The sequence below is a fragment of the Oenanthe melanoleuca genome, chromosome 12 (genome assembly GCF_029582105.1).
Source record: "Oenanthe melanoleuca isolate GR-GAL-2019-014 chromosome 12, OMel1.0, whole genome shotgun sequence".
In the NCBI taxonomy this organism is placed as follows: domain Eukaryota; kingdom Metazoa; phylum Chordata; class Aves; order Passeriformes; family Muscicapidae; genus Oenanthe; species Oenanthe melanoleuca.
In genome coordinates, this window is record NC_079346.1 from 12711969 (window position 1) to 12733094 (window position 21126).

Consider the following 21126-nt stretch of genomic DNA (forward strand, 5'->3'; position numbering starts at 1 on the left):
AAAAAAATACCAGTAGTAGTCTTGTTATTAAAAGTAGCTATATGAATACATGAATTCTTTCCCTCTGCAGTTGAATAAACAATGCTTTACTACCCAAGCATAGAAAAAATCAAGAACATCAAATCCAGGCCCTGGATTGAAGCAGAGGCACAAGTAGCTTGTTTCTGTGTTACAATTAAAAATTCATTTTTAGGAAGCGTATTTTAGTGGTGAAAGGAAGATTCAGATGAAATGCATGTATATATTTTTTATCAAAATGTGAACTAAAATTTTTCCCTTCAGATAAGACAAAACAATTTTTGTAAGAAATTTTCAGAAAAAATGATGGAGCTTAGGGGTCTCAAAGGTAATATTTAGAGAAAGCTGAATCTAGACTTTCACATGAGAGAATCTCAATTATAAATAAAACTTGATTTTCAGTGTCACAGAAATAGCTCAATGTTCCATTATCTGAACCACTGAACTTCTACAAAGTTATTAATAAATAAAAGGATTAAAAATATGACAATTAATCAGAGGAAGTAATGGGAAAAACATAAAGAAAAAAGAAAACAAACCAAGGAGAAATAACAAGAAGAAAAATCATGAAGATTTAAAGAAAAAAAATCATGAAGGTTTAAATTCTGTATGTAACTACAGCAGTAACATGTGAAAGGACAAAGGAAATTTTAAAAGGTCATTATCAGAGAAACTGGTTGAGTAAAATGTGATCAAAGTTAAGAAAAAAAGCAGGGTATAAAACATGGGGCCAATGAGATTGCCAAGATTGCAGAAGGCTGCTACAATATATGAAAATCTTATGAGGAAACCTTAAATGGTCTGTGCATAGAAAATGACACAAAGCTATAAAAACGTTGAAAAAGTTTGTGTGTGCACTCCAACACAAAACTTCAGCTTAGGAAGTGAAATGGCCTCTGAGGAGAGGCTGAGGACAATCCATCACCTGGTGAAACAGACCTTGCTTGAAACATAGATGAACTGTTTCACTATTCACCAAGGGGTGGAGAGAGCAAGGAATGCAAGAGATATATTTTGTAAGGGAGAAGGAAAATACAGACTTATGTCAGAACAGAGATCAAGAAATTAGGACATCTGAAGACTGACAAGACTCCAGGGGCTGCTGTACGTGATCCATCCCAGATTTTGGAAGGACATGACAAAGTAAATGTGGGACCCTTCAGTGGATGTATTCAAACCTCTCTGCAAAAGCAGAGGTCCTAGGGACCTGAGAGAAGCTAACACAGGACTGATATTTGAGAAGGGATGGAGGAGACATCTATGAAAAATACAGACATGCAGTCGTGACTTTGGCAGGAGGGACCTTACGGGAAAAGCTAAATTACGGGACAGAAAGATGAACACCTGGAAAGTTATGATTTAATTAGGGACAGTCAGCACAGATTCACACAGAACAAATCATGCCTAACAAATCAGATTTATTGAGGAAGTGACAGAAAGAACAGGCAAAGGTTAAGCCATGGACATAAGGAAAGCTTTTGATACAGTACTGCAGAAAAGGCTAAGCCTGAAAGGTACGAAAGAATAAGATAAAGAGCAAACTACAGAGTAGGTGGAGCACTGAAAAATGAGGTTAATGGAAAGCATTGTGTGGTACCCATGTGTCTGAAATTAGAGTTTAGAGTGAAACTCTGCTCTGCACATAGGTCAAAGAATCCAATTTTTATTTATTCATCTGATGTTTTTTGGCTTTGTACTTTAAGTAAAAACCTCCAATTACTTTAATTAAGGAAAGAAGTATCTCATGGAAAGAAGTTCAACTCATTTCTGAGTTTCATCAGTTGTCTGGGCCAGCCCCAACAAGAGATTCTATTCCTATTTCTAGTGCTATATTTGCTACCCAGCACAAATACACAATGGGACGCATGGAGACTGCAAGGGTGATGAGTTTTACCACAAGTACAGAGTCTGTGCTTGTGCTATATGCATATGTAAGGAAGAAGCAATGCAAAACAGTTAAATTCTGAATTAAAGGGTCTATTGTCCTTCCCTTCCAGAGAGCAGTCAGGTGGTCTCTCTAATGACCACTTAAACAGTTTCCAGGTACAGTGGTGGGATGCAACAACATCTTCTGACAGGGTTTTAAAACACATCACTTACCACATCATCTCTGTCTTCCCACTCCACCTCAGAGAGATCCACACTACTGTAGTTGGGCTTTCTTCGTTTCTTCCCCTCTTCATACTAGTATAAAAAGGTGGAGTAGTTAGCACATCCTGTTTTATTTGCACAACGATTTTTTCATCAGAAGATTTAAAAAACTTCTAAATCCATGCTGATGGTCTGCAATACATTTAGCAGTAGATAGTTTAATTCACACAAAGTGCACCATACTGCTGAATAAATGCTCCCTGTGAACTACAAACCTAAAATTCATGATCATTTACATGATCTCTTGCCATGATGCAGAGCTTTACTTGATGGACACACAGGGAGGTCAAACTCAGCACTTGCATTTTCTACTTCCCATATGGAAAATACATGAGACCTTGGATCCTGAACTTTATGTTAAATATCTCCAACTGGCTCTTTCAGCTGTACAGGAAGTTATATTTACTATAATCTTATCAACAAACTGTTTACCCACTTCACTTCAAACAAGATAAGATGCAAGTCTTTGGGAAGTATGGTGCTAACATTTGCTGATACTTCATTTTATCTACAACTTCATGGGGAAAAGTAACAGTAATTATGATAATGCAGGGGGTTTTATCACTCCTCACTGTTACACTGTAAATTACACATTTAACATAAACATTCTCGTGACAAATTAATTTGACACTGAGGTGTTTATAATGTGGGAAATTCTGCCCTCTGCTGAACATTCAAAATTAGCCTATTAGTGCAACCACACAAACCTGGCTCAGTGGAAGAAAGAAGCACTTTGGAAGGCCTGTGAATAAAGAATCTGACTGGTTAAGTAAAATTAGGAGACTACATTTGAAAAAAGAGTAAATTTGGGAAAGGACTGGCATAATGTGAAATCCAGTCTTTTATCAAGAGAAACTGCAATTTTTTTTATGAGGTATGACAGAAGACATTGTGATGCTGTGAAATATCCCCAAATTGCTTTTGTGACTCCTCAGCAGCACCACAGAAGGACAGAAACTGTACCTGTAAGGCAATATACATGGTTGATTCTCCTCCCTCAGACCAGGACTGAGTGCACCATAAACCAAAGCTGTCAATGTGGGAGACAAGCAATTCATCACCACAGCCAGTGGTGCAGGCACTTCAATCACGTTCTGCAGATTGCACAAAGTCCAAGGGAAAGCCTTGCTCTCTGAGCATTAAGGTTATTCCCATCCTGATTTTTTCTCTCTGCATTAAAAATTCTCATATCAATCCAAAGTTGCTTTTTGCAGACCACAGTGCTTAAAAATAGGAACAACAAAAATCTGCCTGAAGCCTTTTAAAAATACTGCGTACAGCATCAAAAACATAAAGAGATTTTGAAGTTTCTCTCTGCATAGGTTTCACTGAGCTTCCTTAGTTTTTGCTCATAAAAAATTGGATACTCATATTTTTCTTACAGACAGTTCTTTTAGGAAATTCTGTGGAATAAAATCCCGAGTCAATTCTCATTCTTTTGCATAAAAAACCCCAGTAACTCTGTTGGTGTAAGTTCTGAAAAGTGGTGCAGATGCAATTGAGAAGTATTTTCATGTGTTTTCCTTGCCCTCCGCTAAAACCCACAATTCTTGTAACAAGCTTGCCTACTTCTTGTCTACTACTACTCAACAGATGGGCAGAGAGATGTAAAGAACTTCTGCTTTCAGCATGTGCTCATACTCCAGACTTTGAATTCAGGCAGCTCAGTTCTACAGTTAATTCCTGCTCTGTGACAGCCTGGATAGCCAGGAAATAACTATACCCAAATACTGAAGTACAAAATTTGCAGCCAATATAATTAAATCTCACAAGAATAACATACAAGAGGATAACATCCCATTCATTACTAGGGCTTGATTTCTGTAGCTGTGTTTTGCAAGCCTTTCGTTATGGTTGCAGCTATATCAATATTATCTTTAATCTTTACAGGGAGTAACTACATCTATTCTCTGTGGCTGCACCAATTAACCAAATAAATCTTTGATCAAATTTATTCAATCTAGTACAGGAATGGTTACAGTCAAGCTCTGAAATACTGAGAGCTGAACAGTGTAACAAAGACATTAGCTGGGATCATTTGAGTAGAGCAAACAGCTCCTGTACAGATTCCAATGTTTAATTACATCCTCCCTCACAGATGTTGTAGAGCTTCTGGGCTACACTGCATTCTCAGACATCTGCAGATCCTTGCTTAGGCCAAGGAAAGTGGATCTTGTGTATGTGACATCAGAAGTAGGCTTCAAACCCAAGGCAAACCATTAGCATTATACTGATTATGGGGCTTGTATTTATCTTAATCATATAGATTCCATGCCTTGCACTCAGACAGCAAAAACCAAAAACCAAAAACCAAAAGCAAAAATAAATGAAGATCTGGATAAAATATCTAAAGTTCTGCAGAAAAGAATCAGAAGCATTCATGTCTTAAAAATTCTTTAAAGTCAAAATCCCAATGGTCAAGCAAGAATTAGGCTCTATAAGCATTCAAAGGAACTGCAAGTTCACTTAAATGCATTTAGGACAGGAACTAATAAGGTATTGAGATGTCTAACCCCTTATTCAGCAATCACACTTTAGGGGCTACTCTTTAATTGCCTACACAGAAATTCAATAAATAAACAATAGATTTATGTTATAGTTCAGAAAAGGACAGCAGAGAAGACAAAAGTAACTAGCAGGAAGGATGGGATACAAAAATTATTTGTACATAATCTTCATGAAGATATCACCTTATTCCCAGCAGTAAATTTACATTATGTTTATGCAAAAATGTTTATACTTCATAAAAGTAATGTTGAAATTTCCATTCTTTCCTAGCTTCTTTCTGATTCTATTGCTTAATTAATTTCTTCGCAAAAGTTATTCATGGACACTGAAGCAATTCTCCAGGTTTTAAAAATAGCATTCATCTATATCTTCTTCTCTGGTAGCAAACCTAATCTAACCCTTTATCTCTAAGGCTCTTGGGTAAAGTATAAAATGCTGATTTAAGCCTGAAGCCAAACCCATCTTCAAGATTACTATAAAGCATTGAAAAAAATCATTAAGGGACCCATTGGGAAAGATAGAAACTAGGGATTCTACCAAATTACTCTGATTTAAGTACAGGAGAAAAAGAGCTAGATTTAAAATGTAAGCTGATAATCTTTGGCTAGTAAAAAATATGAGGTGATTTTCAATAGCAGTCAAGCCCAGGGAGGGAAAAAAAGATACTGAAAAGTGTTAAGTATCTGGACTGGAAAAGAAGAAACTTTTGGTCTGCTGAAAACTACAGGATGGTTCTAACTTATTGTTTGTGAGAAAAGCACATGATTTGGTTTTTCCATTAGAATGAGCTTTATCTTACTCAGTATCTTTTGTTTGAGACTGGGCCAGACTCTTACAGCATTGCATGATTCAAACAAGGTGTGACGTGTGTTGCTTAAAGACTGAACCACATTTTTCACCACCCTGTACACAGCCATTTACATGTGCCATTATTGAACCCTTTGCTTTGATTTTCTTTTTTTTTTTTTTCCTTTATTTTTTTTTTTAACACAAGCAGTCCCAAGCCATCTGCATTGAATATGACCAGCCACGTGTTTATAGAGTCAGAGTGTAGCAATCTGATCAAGGACAGAGCAAGCTACATCTTAACAGCTGCAATCTTGGGTCTAAGGTGATTGGAATTTCTCAGACGTGCTCCATCTGGATAATGGGGAGGTAGGAGAGAGGAAATTGCTGTGATAGCAGCCTTGGAAGCATCACCAGATTTTAATGAACTTTTTAAGCCATGATGTGGAATCATCTGTGAGAAAATACTATAGTACTAAAAACCAGCTAAAAGCTAGAGAGGTAAAATAATTTCAAGGAATAGCTCTCCATTGCCAAACTACTAATATGTACAAAAATAAGGAATTCAGTATTGAAAAAATACTCCAATTTTAAGACATAACATCATTCATGGATGTTTTATCTTTTTGAATTAGCACTTCAAAATTTGGATAATGTATTAATCTCATCAGGTATAATAATCTCATTAGTCTTTGAGAATGACCTCTTTTTCTTTTGTTTAGAGGAGACAAGTGAAAATATGCAAATATATTTTGCTGAGCTCAAATTCTACATAATAAAATTTTGCACAATATAATTGTTACTATAACTTGCACTAAGCCGTCCTGCAAAGGTATTCTTATTTACAAAGTCTGATGGGAAATCTTGAATGAACAAATATCAGAGGAAAAGCACAATTAACTAAAATTACACACTTTTCCAAGCAGTTTTAAATAAACAGGCAGAGGCTGTAAGCAGTGCCTTATTTGCAATACCCTGGTCTGGGCAGTTACTGAGCTCTCTCCCTTCTCTCAGACTCTGTACACTAAAGCTGCCACTTATTTATTGCCTGGGTACCTTTGACTGTCATGCAAAGCCTGCAGCTTTTGGGGTGGAAACTGCACCAGACCTGATTTCCCATGGTCAGTGCAACACCCAAGACCTTCACCAGCCCTCCCTGCTCGAGCTGCTGCTCTGCCCCACTGCTCCCACTGTAGGGACTGTGCCAGGGAAAAGTGTAACTTAAAAACAAACAAACAAATAAAACAACAAAAACCCAAACAAACAACCAACCACAGTAGTGAAAAATCCCCTTCCCTGCTTCACCTGCTTAGAACCTGATAATACAACATCACCTCCAGTGACTGAGCACATTCTCCATGTTCTACTTAGCTCCAAAACATTCTGCCTGGGGATCCATGGGAAGCAGCATCTTAATCTAAATCACTGCTGCTTGGCCTTTAAGCTCTTTATTTCATTTGGAATACTTCTTTTTCTCTGCTCACATGATCCTGTTTTGTCATTTGTGATACTTTAATTTCATGGTTTCCATCCAGTCTGCAACCTCAAATGATTTCCTATTGATCTGCACTTAGACTTGAATCTGTAGAACACTAATTAGTGTTCTGTCAAAAACCAAAGTTTGTTTCTATACAAACCTCCTTAGTTTAATATTAAAAAAGGCAACACTTCAATTCTCTTAGGAAAATAGGAAAATGAACTTCCCTGTCCAAAGACAGATTTTTGTGACCAGCCTACTATTAAAAATATTAATCCAGAATTTCTAGGTTATGGTTGGTAGTAAAAAACAGTTATTTTGGACTGATTCTCCATGCCAGATGGTAGTGAAAAATTGCTGCACTAAAAAATATTTGTAGAAATACTGCAAAGAAAAGATGAAAACAGGACTGATGTCATTTGCTAGGGAAAAAAGAATAATTTAATCCTAAGTTTCCATGAAGAGAAGTAGGAACTATTAGATGTGCCATGTACATAGGAGAATCCTCTAGCAAAACAACAGAAGAAAAGTTCTTATGCCACATGTATTAACTCTTTCTACTCACCCTCCTAACATGTGTTTGTTTTCAAACAGTGCAGTATTGTTTAAAATGATAAAGCAATATGGAAATACACAGAGTGAAGTAAAAGTCAATACAAAATACCAATTTAAGTCCCACACCTTGAGCCTGGCCAAGGAGTTCATCGGCTGAGCTCAGGCTCTCAGGTGGATTGCAGTCAATTATCACAGAAACATGGATGTGATTTACTCCACTGCAGAAAACAACCTCTCTATTTGGGATTTTATTTGCATTCTCGGGATTTATCATTTGGGATTATGTAAAACTGGCAGCTGCTTATAATTATTTGGGGTTCGAGTAGAAATAATTAAAAACATCTGCCTTTATCTTAATACTCCCAGACTTAAACCCATGAGCTCAGTTATACCTAACTTCAAAGCTGAAAGCAAAGAATAAAAGAAAGCTTCACATATTGCTAACAAATTTTCAGTGATTCATTTATATGTACAACCAGTTATTCAGCAGCCTTCAAACCTTTAATTATCTTTTAAATATATGTAATTTTGCACTTCTAATTAGATAGCAATTTAATGCTCTCACAGGGACTCAGATGGGCTGTCTTTTTTGAAATGTAAACTCCAATAGGAATAATCATTGGCATTCAAGTGATAGAATTCTTCAGTTATTTAAATGAACGTGAGGCATTTACACTGCTCAAATCATTTAAATATTCTGCTGTCAGCTACAGCTGTAGAGTTTTATGGAGTCAATGAATAAAGCAAGGGTAAGTGTAGGTTATCTTACGTTCCAGGCAGGACTCCCCAGAGAGAAATGAGATTTGCAGCTTCTGAAAGGCTAACACGGCTTAAGTGGGGCATTAATGTTTCCCCTGACACTCGGATTTCTCTGTTTTTCTGTATTAGGAGAAACAAATTTCCTCAAAATTTACAGCTACAAAAGATTTAATACTGATCTAGAATCTTCAAATGCTGCAGGTCCTTCAGCTTACTGCAACACACGGTGACAGTTCACATTCTAAGGGTGAAATGGGAACTTACTCAGGCACAAGAATGCAAAAATGTTTTGGTGAGGGCATTGCAATTTTATAAAAAGGCTTTGATTTCTAGGTGTAATATTCCCAATCAAGACTGATCAAGTTAAAGATGTGCATCCTTGTATAGAAAGAAAGGCATCAATTGAATTCATTTACAGTAGTAAGAGCATTCACAAACAGCCATTCACAAATTCCATTACAAGACTTCCAGAGCTTATCTTGAGAGTAACAATAAATGTCTCAGTTTTCTCAGAGATAGAGGATTTTGATTTAAACCCAGAAATATTACAAAATCTTTATTAATCAGGGATATTTTTAGAATAATTCATAAATCGGAACACAATTTTAACCTCAGGTTTATTAAAAAAATGGTAGAATGTAAATCAAAGATGCAGTTTTATTCAAGAACATATGCATTTGTCTTTAAACACATATTTTCTTAAGTTAAGAAACTCAGGCTCCTTGTTCAGGAACTCTGAGTATTCTACCCTAGTAATTACTGAAAAAACCAAACCCTGTTCCACTCCCCAAACAAAAATACAAATCCCATCGCTAACTATGAATCATAAAAGCCACGGACTTCTAAAAACTAGTAACAACCTTGCTATTATTTATTGAAAACCACAGAAACATTAGGGCTGAGAGGCGGCAGCACAAAGCCCTAACACCAGAAATGTTCACTATGGTGGTGACCTGGGACTGTGCTGACACTCATCTTCCAGGGACATTCCTTAATTTCCCTGCAATCCCACTACACCTCCCTAAGAAAGCAGTTTTCCTCTGGCACCAACCTTTACAGACTGCAGAATGACAGACAGTAAGAGCAATCAGCCACAATTAATGTAGTGGTTGTTTTTAAAGGCATGTAAAAAGTATTTATCCCTTGTTTCTCATTCTTCTTTTCCATTCAGTAAACTCGTTTCCTTGGCAGACTGGAATATCATCAACAAGATATATTTTCATTTTAAAATCTAACAGTGTAACACCTGGCACACACCACAAGTGTTAAGAGGCTCCCAAAAAGCAGATTAAATCTGCCATGATCACAAATGAAGACTGTGTCTCACCTATTAATACAGGTAAGGAGCCTCAGACACCAAGTTAAGAAAAATCTGAAAATTCACTTTTGAACTCCCAGACAATTTATTATTATTTTTTACTAGCAGTAGGTTGTGGTTTTCAACAGAATATAAAATTCCAAATTACATCACACAACTGAAAATATCCTCTCACGGAAAATAAAATACCACTCTGTAAAAATACAGACTTTTAGTGCGACTCAGCATATCGGCACATGCATTTAAAGCAACATTAAAAAATGGGTTTGTCCCATCATTTATGCTCTGTGGAGCTCCCACTGGGGTACTCTTGGTAGGAAAGGAGACTTTAAAAGGGCAAAACGCAGGAAAATGTGCAACGGATTCTCTTCAGCTACGTGACAAAAATTAAAATAAATAAATAAATAATAATTTTGAAGATTTTGTCGGCGGTTCCCGCTGGGATGGGCCCGGGCGGGGCTGCGGCGCCACCTGCCGGCCGTGGCCCCGCGCTGCGCCGCCAGGCCGCGGGTCCCCTGAGGGATCCCCGCTCCCCGAGGGATCCCCGCTCCCTTTTTCTTGTCTTTCTGTCCCCAGCACCGCCCTGCTCACGTCTTGTGGAGGATGGCACCGAAAGTTCTTCCTGCTCCCTGTGAGGGACAGGCTGGAGGCTCCCGGGCAGCGCTGGGCTGGGCCCTGCTCCAGGATCCTTCCTCTCCTCCTGCCATCCCTCGCACCAACACCCAACCTGCCAGCCACACTGATAGCCGAGTTTGTTAAAAAAGCAGCAGAAGAATAAGGAGAATCTCCCAGAAAAGCATTTTTAGGTATAAACCAAACAGAATAATCGGCAGAAAACCGCAGCCAGCTCCGTGGTTACAGTCAGTGCTCAGTGTCGGGCACAAATCTGGTGCGACAGGAGCTTTGTGCTCTTTGCTATCCTGCCTCTCTGCTCTGCTTAAAAAGCAGCGTTCCTTAAAAATTCCTTAATATTCCTTAAAAAGCAGTACATCAGCTCCAGAACTAATAGATATGGGGTTAGAAACTCAGGAATTCATTAATATTCTAGTTTTACATCACTGCCAGAAAATATAACAGCAGGATAAACCACAGTGGAGCAAGCCAGTAATCAATGAGACTTGCATGTAAATCTAAGACAGAAATAATTTTAGAGCATATCTTTAGTGAATTGTCTAATTCCAGATCTACAGGCCTATTTTCACATAGTTATTGTCACAAATTTCATGGAATCTTACAATGGTATCAGGATTTGGCCTGCAATATTACACCAAGGGCCCAGGCCAGCAATCACTTCATTCTCAAAAACTCCGCTGAACTCAAGGAGACTCTCATTACCCACCACTGACACAACCCAGAGGTACAAATGACTCTTCCAAAACCCTGAAATGCACAGACCATGAATATATCACAATGAATTCCCCTAGCTGACAGCTTATGGGCTACTGACCAACATTTTGATTTTAAAAAGGGATTCCATTGTATAAGGTAATGAAGTAAGTGCCTTCAAGATGTACATTTGGTGAGGGATAGTCACAGCAAACCACCTTTTGCCTCACTAAGGCAAAAAAACCAGAAAATTGGAAGATGGTAATACCCTCTGTCAGCCTTAGAGCTATCCTCAGTTCCTGGACCTCATTACCTTTTGTTTTATAAAATATCTATTATATTATGAATACATACTAATAATTTTGAAATAAGTAAAAGTCCCCCAAGAGAAAGGGATGCTATAGCAAAGACAAGAGTTATCAAACTCTGGTGATGTAGAGAGAGAACTTTCAATATATTCCTGTGGCTTGCAAACCTGGGATGTCACATTTACCCACTGAAGCTTCCTTGTTGCACTTTTCATGAGCTCTACTCCAATTAAAAACCAAATTAAGTGCAAATATAAATGTTAATTTAGTGTGTAATTCCTAGCCCAAATTTTAGAAAGACATATTCTTCTGCTTGGTGAAGACTTCAGATATGCTAATGACTTAATAAATCATGCTTATCAATAATTTTATTTTCAAATTAAATTATCCACCTGGTTAATATTTCTGTTTTCTACTGAAATATTGTCGAAATTGGACATTGCTTGGAGTTCCTGCATGAGAAACACATGTGGCAGCCATGTGGACACAGCAGTGGAACCTGTGCTTTTCAATGCCAGTGCTTTTCTAGGAGCCAGTGGTGATGGAACACTTGGCAGGGCTGTTCCTAAACAATTATGCAACCAGGAATGTACCAGCCCTCTGGGGTGTTAACTTGGTAAACATTTGCAAAACAGTAACTTTATTTTTCTTGCTGTGATTAGTGCAAACAAGGTGATAAAGGAAACTAAAGGTAAAATTTGCTGCTATTTCTCTTTTAGTACAGAAAATCCCTAGTGCTCCTATTTTACTTAAAAATATGCTTTACTGAAATTTCTGCACATATATTAAATTAACTTTAACACTTTAGCATGACAAATAGGGGTTATTACACAGCACTAGAGCACTCCAACATTCCATTTCAATGTAAAATGAACATAATTATAGCAATTTTTGGCTTTGCTATTTTGCAGTAATGGAGGTCTGCATCTTTTTCAGAAACAACTTGTATATTTATTTTCCTAGGGGTTTTTTCATGCTAAGTGTTGTTTCCAGAGGCAAATTTACCAATATAAAGTATCTGCTTCATCGTATTTACTTTTTAATGAAGGCTATTCACTAGGAAAAAAAACAAATGCAGCACATACAGCTAAATAAAATAGATCAAAAAATAGCATTCTTACCAAAGGCCTAAGTTCTGGGTGAGTCAAAATATATCCATTGTTTGTAATTGCAAAAGCATATCCATGAATACCTAACTGTAAAAGTAAATGAGAAAGAAATACTAATTAGCATGGTCTCCAGTAAACTCTTAAACAAAATATCAGGCAATAATTTGGCTGTCCAGGGCACCTGGCATTCACAGCCCTTATCCAGACATTTTGCTATAACATAGGCAAAGGTCCTTGACATTTTGTGCAAATGAGAACCTGACATTGTGATGAATTCAGCACAGAGCATGATTTTACACTGTCCCACAGCTCTGCTATCCAGAGCACTTGTTCCTGTGTGTGATAGAGTCAATTATTATATATACACATATATAATATGGCTGTATATGAGATGCCATAGCACGTGGCCTAAAGAACATGGGGCAGGGCAAAGAGATGCTGGAATATCATAAATTCCCCTATTCCCAGGAGTGCACAGCTTTCTTCACTTGTTAAAGAACCTCTTCACTCAAAGATGAAAGTGCAGCTACAGTGAGCAACAGTGACCTGTCATATGTGATATTTACATCTTCCCATCTTAAAGGCTCTCTGTTAATTCCAGTTCTGCTGGAGCCACAGAAGGCAGCTATTTCTGCTAAAGAATTTCCTCAGAGTTTACATCTTTGTACCAAGTGGAGCTGTGGGAGATTCCTTGAGAGCAATGAGACACTTGAGGTCTAACAGTGCCCAGATTTAGCATTGTACTTACTTAAATAAAAATACTGGTCTGTTTAACAATATGCTTAATACACAGCTGATTGCATCCACTGAATGCAGTAAATGTACCTTTAAATACTTCATGTGGTGTTTCAAACATCCCTTCTCAGCATAAACTTGCTCCTAATTAGACTTTTTCTACAGGTTTACTATGTATCTTTTGCCATGCAAAGAGCATCTTCCTATCCTTCCTTACCAATTTTTTTTTCAATTCTTCAGACAATATAATATCCTGTGTATTTTTATTTCAGTATCTCAATACACTGAGGTATTAAATATCAAACAACAGAAAACAAAAAAGCAAAAAAAAAAACCAAACTTGAAAATCCAACCCTATCTTGCTTTGATATTTACTTTACAGTTCCCACTACTAAATCTTGTTATTTTGCTTGGGTACATTCTTAAATGATTTGATGAAGTGAGTCTTTAGGAATTTGTCTGACAGAAAGCAACTTAAGCAAGGCTGAAAAGTCTGAATCCTTTCTAAGAGGGAAAAGAGGGAGCAAGCCAATCAGATTCTGTGATTTTCTAGAAATATAAACCAGAGTATGATATTATGGCAAGGTCACAGGTAAAACATTCCAGGTTAATTTATAGTGTCTCTGTCGTGTGAATGGTTGTATATGCCACAACTGTATCTGCCACACAGAAGATTGTTTCATAAATTAGTGTTTTTCCTATAGCAATAAACTTCAGTGAGAGCAATAGAAGGTGATACGTTCTTGGCATCTCTTCATAAAGGAGGGATAACCAAAATAATAACAGTGGACATATTTTAACTATTATAGTCTGACAAGGGAATGAGCTGTTGGCTAAATATCAGATCTCAAGTGTAATTGCCTGTGTTGATAACTGCAGAATGACATCCAGGCCATGGAAGCCAGGTAAGGAAATAAATGTGGGTGGTATATTTCACAGGAAAAAGCCTTTGCCTGTTTGAGGCTTACACAGGATCCGAGGGTAGCATTTCATCATGTTCTGTGCAGTGTGTGAAACTGCAGTATCTGAGAGATGCTGCCATTTACAGCAGCATTTTAAACCTTGGACTCTGTCTCCAAATCACAGATTCTGAAACAAAAAAAAAACTTTTTCTAATTGTTGTAAAATGTCACATGGAAGTCAAGTATTACCAAATCCAACCCCACCTTATTCAGGAGAAACTGCCACTGACATCTGGGGATGTTTAGTCAAGGTAACAACAGCTGAAAACAGCTTATTGCTATTATTCATCTTCCTCAGCATAAAATCCACCTCATCCAAGCTGAGAAAATTCCAGGCCAGCAGACTTCTATTTTCAACCACCATTTTATATCCCTGTGTGAATTTTTTGTCACGTGTTGCCTCTGCAGGAATGGGTCCCAGGGGTGATTATGCTCTTGCAATTGCAGAGTCTTTGTTTAGGGCATGTGGGACTGGAAGTTATAACTCAAGTGATCTCACTAACCCAACTGCATTGAATGATATTGGTGCCTCCTGTAATAATCCTCTCTTGCAGTACATCCTGCAATATAAAACATACCTTCAAATAAAAATCTAATATTCAGCAAGAGGATCATATATTACTTCCATAGAAAACTAATTCTTAAAAAACTTATTTTCTGAATCAATCTCACTCTGTTCCAATACCCATTATTTGGGCCTCCCACTCTTTTTATATTCTCATATTCAGACTATGTCCAAATCTTACAGATTATTTAGGAGTAACATCACTGTTACTTGGCTTTTCCTATCCAGCCATACACAGCCAAGCTTTTATTTCTGCAGGTACCTCAACATTGTTCTTCCTACTTACTACAAATGGAACTTGCTCTCCCCACAGCTCCAAAAATTGTGTCCATTGCTCCAAATTTAGCAAAGGAGCAAATTTTGCTCCTTTCTCCTTTACCTTCTACTGATTCAGTATTTCTGCATGCACAGAAGTAGAGTGTAAGTTGCTGTTAGCAAACTTTGGTAGTCTGTGCACTGAGAGAGTTCCCTGTTATTTATTCTGAGCATCAATGTCTCTGTCACTTCTGATACCAGTGTGGAGTCACCATCTGCCTCTTCCCATAGTCTGCAACTTTTTCCACCTGGGCCAGCCCTTCTGTGCTGAGTTTGCACAGCCCTTAGTGGGATCCAGGTTGCAGGAATTTACTCCAATTCACCTTATCAATATTACTCCCACTTTTTTTCATGCATCATTTTTATCAAATTCTTGTTTAATTTAAACTTTCCAGTTACTGTAAATTGATCCAGAAAATAATTTGGTAAATCCTAATTTATTCAAATCAGAATTAAAAGTGATAGGAGGAATTTTTATGTTATAATATTGGAAGGCACTCACAAGTTAGTTTCTTCTTCCACCCTCTTAGAAATCACTCAATGAGAACATGGCAGACAATTAAGAGACAATTTGTATGATGTACAAATTTATGCTCAGTACAGGTGCTGTTAGAATGCAGGCATTCCAGTGGCTGGCCTCTTTAGCAAAGGCTGTCTACAATACAGTGTTACATGCTTGTTAGTCATGCAAAAAAATAAACTAGGAATTAACTGGAAAATATTAATTTAATTTTTATTTAGGGATAGAGGAGTACTATAGTAAAACATTTCAGACATGGAGAAGTAGTGAAATATCAATCTACTGCATCAAATTTAAATGAAAAGTAATTACATTTTGTGTTTTTCTGAAGCCTACTTTTACTGAATGAAACACATTTCACAAGAGATACAGTGGTTCAAATTTCAAAAAATCTTATGATAATTCATTTTAAAGAATTTTATTGCAGAGTTGTCACTGAATTTGGAAAACTAAGTGGAGACAAATATCTGGCAAATACTGGGTAGGAGAGAAGGAAGCACTAGTCTGGCTAAACAGGAACTTGTTTAAGTTGCTGCAATGTGCCACTTTCTCTAATTCCAGGGGACATAGAATTGGGACAGGAAGAATTGCACACAAACAAAAAGCCTAAAGCCACATTAAGGATAAGTTTTCTTTAAAAGTTATGCAAATTTTCAACTTCTTTTTGTTATTTTGACTCATATTCTGGCTATATTTCATAGTTTGATAACTTCATTGATTTTATAATCACATTGATTCTAATATAGACAGTATTTAATATTACCCTCTAGACCATGCTGACCCACAAAACTGTAAAGATCAGGCCATATTTTAACTTAGGTTTAAAAAACAGCACTTGATCTCAGACACTACAAAGGTAAAATTCCTGAGCAAAATGGGTGAAATAATGGAGCTATGCAAGTATAAACAATAACAACATATTAAATGAATTATATTTTAGGTATTACACAGAATATAAATTATAAATACACCATTTGTGTATTACCTTGTATTTTGGAATAGTTTTTAAAAGCTCTTTAACTGGAACATCTGTGCCAACTACTCCCAGAAGAATCCCTTTAGACCTCTGAAAAGAACAATAAAAGATGCACTCAGAACTACAATAATAATAAACATTCTTACCATTTACTTCACCTTGTAGCTACACTGCAGAATTGAATAGATAACTGACAAACTATTTAAAAAGTGGGGAAGGCAAACACTGGTACAACTCAGCTAATCAAGCAGTAATTAAATCAATAATATTGCTCCTTTCTGCTTTGTTTACAATTCACATAGAAAAGGCATGCAAGGTTTTGATAGCTGGTAAGTCCCTCTGCTGAAATCTTTCACATGCAAATAGGTTTTAAATTAAAAACTACTGTTAAAAATATATTATGCCTGTCTTTCACAATTTCTCCTATCATTTGATAAACAAGAGAAAGACAAAACATTAAGGGGAAAGTACACTTAACTTTCTTTAACAATCTGTTGAATTACTAAAGATAAATAAATATGTGTATATAATAGACAAAAAAATGAATTAAATTCTGAGTTATATCAGAGCAAAGTGGAAAATTATATAGAACATTTGCTACAAAAAAGTTATACAGAAGTAAGAAAGCCATAAAGCCTAGTGTCATCTGAGATTTTCTCTTAGACATAGGGTTTCATCTTTTCACCATGGTTTCTAGAGTATAGGTATTTGGGATTATTTGTCCACATTTGTACGCTAATAAAGGCATATTAACTGCAGACAAAATAAGAAGAAAGAAAAAAATGTTAGAGTTGGCTAGAATCTTATTAGATCCTGAAAGCAACTTCACATTAGTCACAGCATTATCACATGACAGAAACAATCTGAGTACTTACAGTCTCATTTTGCTTACTAAATACTGGCATGGCAACAGTTGTCATCAACACCAATCCCTGATCATCAGCAAGCTATATTTGAAAAAGAAATACTATCTCTGAGAACTAAGGGACAATTACAAGCACGTGATTGCAATTTTCAATTAAATTATATCCATTTTAAATGAGATAAGGCAGTTTATCCAAATGACACTGATGGAGTTGGACCTGCAGCCCAGCCCAGCCTGGCCCCATCTGACCTGGACCAGCTCTGCCATCCCAGCCCCTCCCCTGCAGGGAAGATGCCTCATCCTCTCTCCCACTGCAGTCTGCACGGGAGAGAGCAGGGACTGAGGTGGTTGTGGAAGCAGCAAGAGCAGTAGCAAAGCAGCTGGAGCTCTGCTCCCCATCCCTCCCACTGCCAGCTCTGCCAAAGCTGCCTCGGGCTGTTTTCTCCCAGCAAAGAGCAAGAGGTCATGAGCTGTCTGTGTTCTGTTCTGGTCCAGACCCAGAGCTCACACAGCAGCACAAAGGATGACAGCCTGTAAGGATCCCAGGAGCACCTTTGCTCCAGCTGCTTTCAGTTTGCTGGACAAAGAGGTGCCATGAAGCATTAGTTGATTCTGCACATCAGGTTTCAATACATTTTTTTCAGTTTAGGGAGAAAACAGATCTCCTGACCTTGGTTCCATTCAAGAGAAACATGTAGGATGTTTATCACTGGCCACAGGACAGTGAGAGTGCTCAGATTGTCTCCTCCCTGTTCAGATTCAGACTGAACCTCTGCCCTGAGACAGACCTGCACCACTCTGTGCCTGTCGATCTTCACCAGCAACGTGTGAATCGCAACTCAAGCAGGAGTTGGAGAGTTACTGTTCAACCCTCTCTGTCCCCAGGGACAGATTTCAAAGCTGAAGAGGTTTATGTTGAACACCAATTCTGCTTTGCTGCACCTGTGTTCAGCCAGCTGGATGCAGCAATGGGGATGATCTTGCTGAGCAATACTGTAGGTGACAGTCACAGGTGACAGTCATGCCCAATTGCAACTGTGACATCCTCCTACCACTCTTATATCTCTATCATGCTTTCTGCACTCAGGTAGAACTTCTAATCCTTTTTTTTTTTTTTTTTTTCTTTTTGGAACTTTTACAATTTCTTTTTTGTTTTGTTTGTGTTTACAAAGGTTTTCTTATAATGAAGCAATAGCAACTGGCTCCCCACATTCTCATAAAACAATTCCTACATTATGATAAAGATACCTTATGAAGCATTTTCCATTTTAACAAACCAGACAAACAAAATCGAGAAAATTATGTGTCCTGCATCTCCCAATCTTCTTCAGGACGATTTTAAGTTTGTTAAACAAGCATGTTTCCTGAGGCATGGCACTATCTCTTGGTGAGAAGGAATGTTTGCAGACATCAGACAGGAACACAAATGGGGTTTAGAGTCAAGAAGGTTCACGTCTGATAAGGAACCACTAGGGATGTGAGGAGGAGTGAACCTGTGATTGTATTTCCTTTTGTTTTGTTTGTTTTTCTTGTTAGCAAGAAGAGATAATCCTAACCCTAATATAATCCTTGATCTATCAAGCAATAGTAAGTTATTAAACAAACAAGAAAAAAAAAGAAAAAACAACAAAAACTTGGCAAAACATTGTGGGTTCAAAGGTTGCACTTCAAACTCAAATGCAGCCAAACTAATGTAGGAATTTCCTCTCCTTGGCCAGAGTAGTAGAGTCAAGCACACTGACATGATTTGTGTGGAGAGGAGCCCAGGAAGTGGAGAAGCATTCTGCTGATTACAAGGTGATGCTTTGGAGCACTTAGAGATTCCATATGATTGCCCTGGGTAGTTTTCTCTGACATCATGTTTTTATCAAGTATCAGGACAGTATTAATTTAAGAGTCTGCTCATTCTCAAGATATTACTAAAAACAATTCAATGGATAGGACAAAGCCAAGGGACTGTCAGTAGAGTTTTAAGGTGTTTGAAATTCTTGACATGGAGGAAAAAAAAAACCACAGTCTGGAGCTGCTGGGAATTTATGAAAGAACTGCTCATTAACTCTAAAATTGACTGTGGAAACAGGCAAGAATGATTGCTCTGTAATTTTCTTATCTCCAAGTACCAACAAGAGTTGGCTGCTGCCATCACTTCTATAGAATTGCAACTGTTTGATTTTTTTATTTGTTTGGCAGATGAACAGGTTGTTGGCTACTTCCATAAGCAGAGTCAGCAAATAACTGGATGTGCAGGGATTTGTATTTACAGTGTTTTACTGAGTCATTGCTCATCATAATGTAGTTACTATCTAGTCTAAAATGATGAATGTAGGAGACAGCATCAGTGACTTGCCCCAGAATGTTCTTCTACTGGAAGTACATGGTGGTAACAATTTTAGGTGGGCAACTACCCAAGGGCTATGGACACTGAGTTTGATAAATTGCTTAGCAAAAAACAACAAACCTTTGAAAGAAAATAAATCTCAAGACTGAGGAAAAAATGCATTCCCAGGCTAAATGCCTCTTGGCTGTTTAGAATAAACAGAACTTGCTCTCTGAAACAGGTACAGATCTCTAATGCCTACTGATAATAGTTTTATAACTGGAGGGAAAATTCCCTTTAGAAATATGTTTAACTACAACAGTTTTCCCTTTAATTCCTCGCTGTACACAGTGACCCCCCCCTCAGAATAACCCCAACCAGATCTTCCCAAAAAACAAATAAAAATCATCCTCTTAGAATTAAGCTACTTAGAGTTTAGCCTCACACCCAGCACTAGCATCCATCTCTCAGGGCAAAGAGTTGGGCAGGCTCAAGAATTAAACCTGACACACATATACAGGAAAGAATACTAACATTTTCTGAGGTGCTCCCATTACAGAAAGGGGAATTTGAGAAACATCTCTGAAATATCTTCCTTGGGAGTGTATAGTCAAGAAGAGTTACAGTGGTTGTCCAGAGTTTCTGACACACCTGCCCAATCCACCCACCCTTCTTTTGCCTACTCTGTGTAGTTTTTTTTCACAATGTGTTGTCTTCTGTACCACTGCACTTTTATGTGCCAATCAGAGTCATGAGGCAGGCTGGAAGCCTCAGAGAATTGGAATTTGTGTTTTATGTGGACTAAAAGAATAAGGAATAGCTATTATTTTGGCACAGACTCAAGTTATAGTCTGGGACAATATAGGAACTTGTGTGTCTTACTTTAAAAAAATATTCCTGTGTTGGACACACAAAGTAAACAAAACAAACAAACAAAAAAAACCCTTATATTGTAAAACAGTTACTTGGAGTTTGTAAACTGCTGATTCAAAAGGCTATTAAAAATCAGTTTGCTTGTTGAGGAATATGAGAGAGAAATTTGGAAACCAGATTTCAATTAACATGCAAGTGAAAATTTTAGTGTTTTTTCTGAATAGAAACCAAATATAAATTACAAAACAAAGGCAATAGCATCCCATGAGGAGGAAACAGATCCAAAGGAATGCTAAATCTAACTGTTCACTTCATCATTATTTTGTACTCCATTAGATTCTGCTTAAATGTTATAATTTTACAGAAGTGCTAAAATCAGGCACTTCAATGAAACCTCAGATTTCCAAAATTTCTATTTTCTATTCCCAGTGACAGTTAATTCAACTCTTCAAAGTATAAGGTAAACGATGCAGGGAATGATAAATGATCCTCCCAAAAGGCTGAAAGCATCAAGATATGAGGAGGGCACAGCACTACTTACAGAAGTTAAGGATAACACAGAAAGAGAGAAGAAAGCTGTCAGGAACTTTTGGGCAATAAATATAATTAAAACATTTCTATATGGAGGGAGTATGGTTCCATTCATGAGAGAATCACTAAAAAAATTCTTAAATGTTCCTAAA

At 37.4% G+C, this 21126-nt stretch overlaps 1 protein-coding gene across 1 annotated transcript in view; it reads right to left on the bottom strand.

Moving 5' to 3' along the window:
* Positions 1-21126, bottom strand: part of CACNA2D3 (calcium voltage-gated channel auxiliary subunit alpha2delta 3) — a 372509-nt gene that overhangs the window by 89317 nt on the left and 262066 nt on the right. Inside the window, exons 14-17 of the mRNA XM_056501471.1 lie at positions 17264-17335; positions 16398-16478; positions 12328-12402; positions 2119-2202 (exon numbers count right to left, since the gene is read on the bottom strand). Of these exons, the coding sequence (XP_056357446.1) occupies positions 2119-2202; positions 12328-12402; positions 16398-16478; positions 17264-17335 (312 nt within the window). The remainder of the gene's footprint in view (positions 1-2118; positions 2203-12327; positions 12403-16397; positions 16479-17263; positions 17336-21126) is intronic.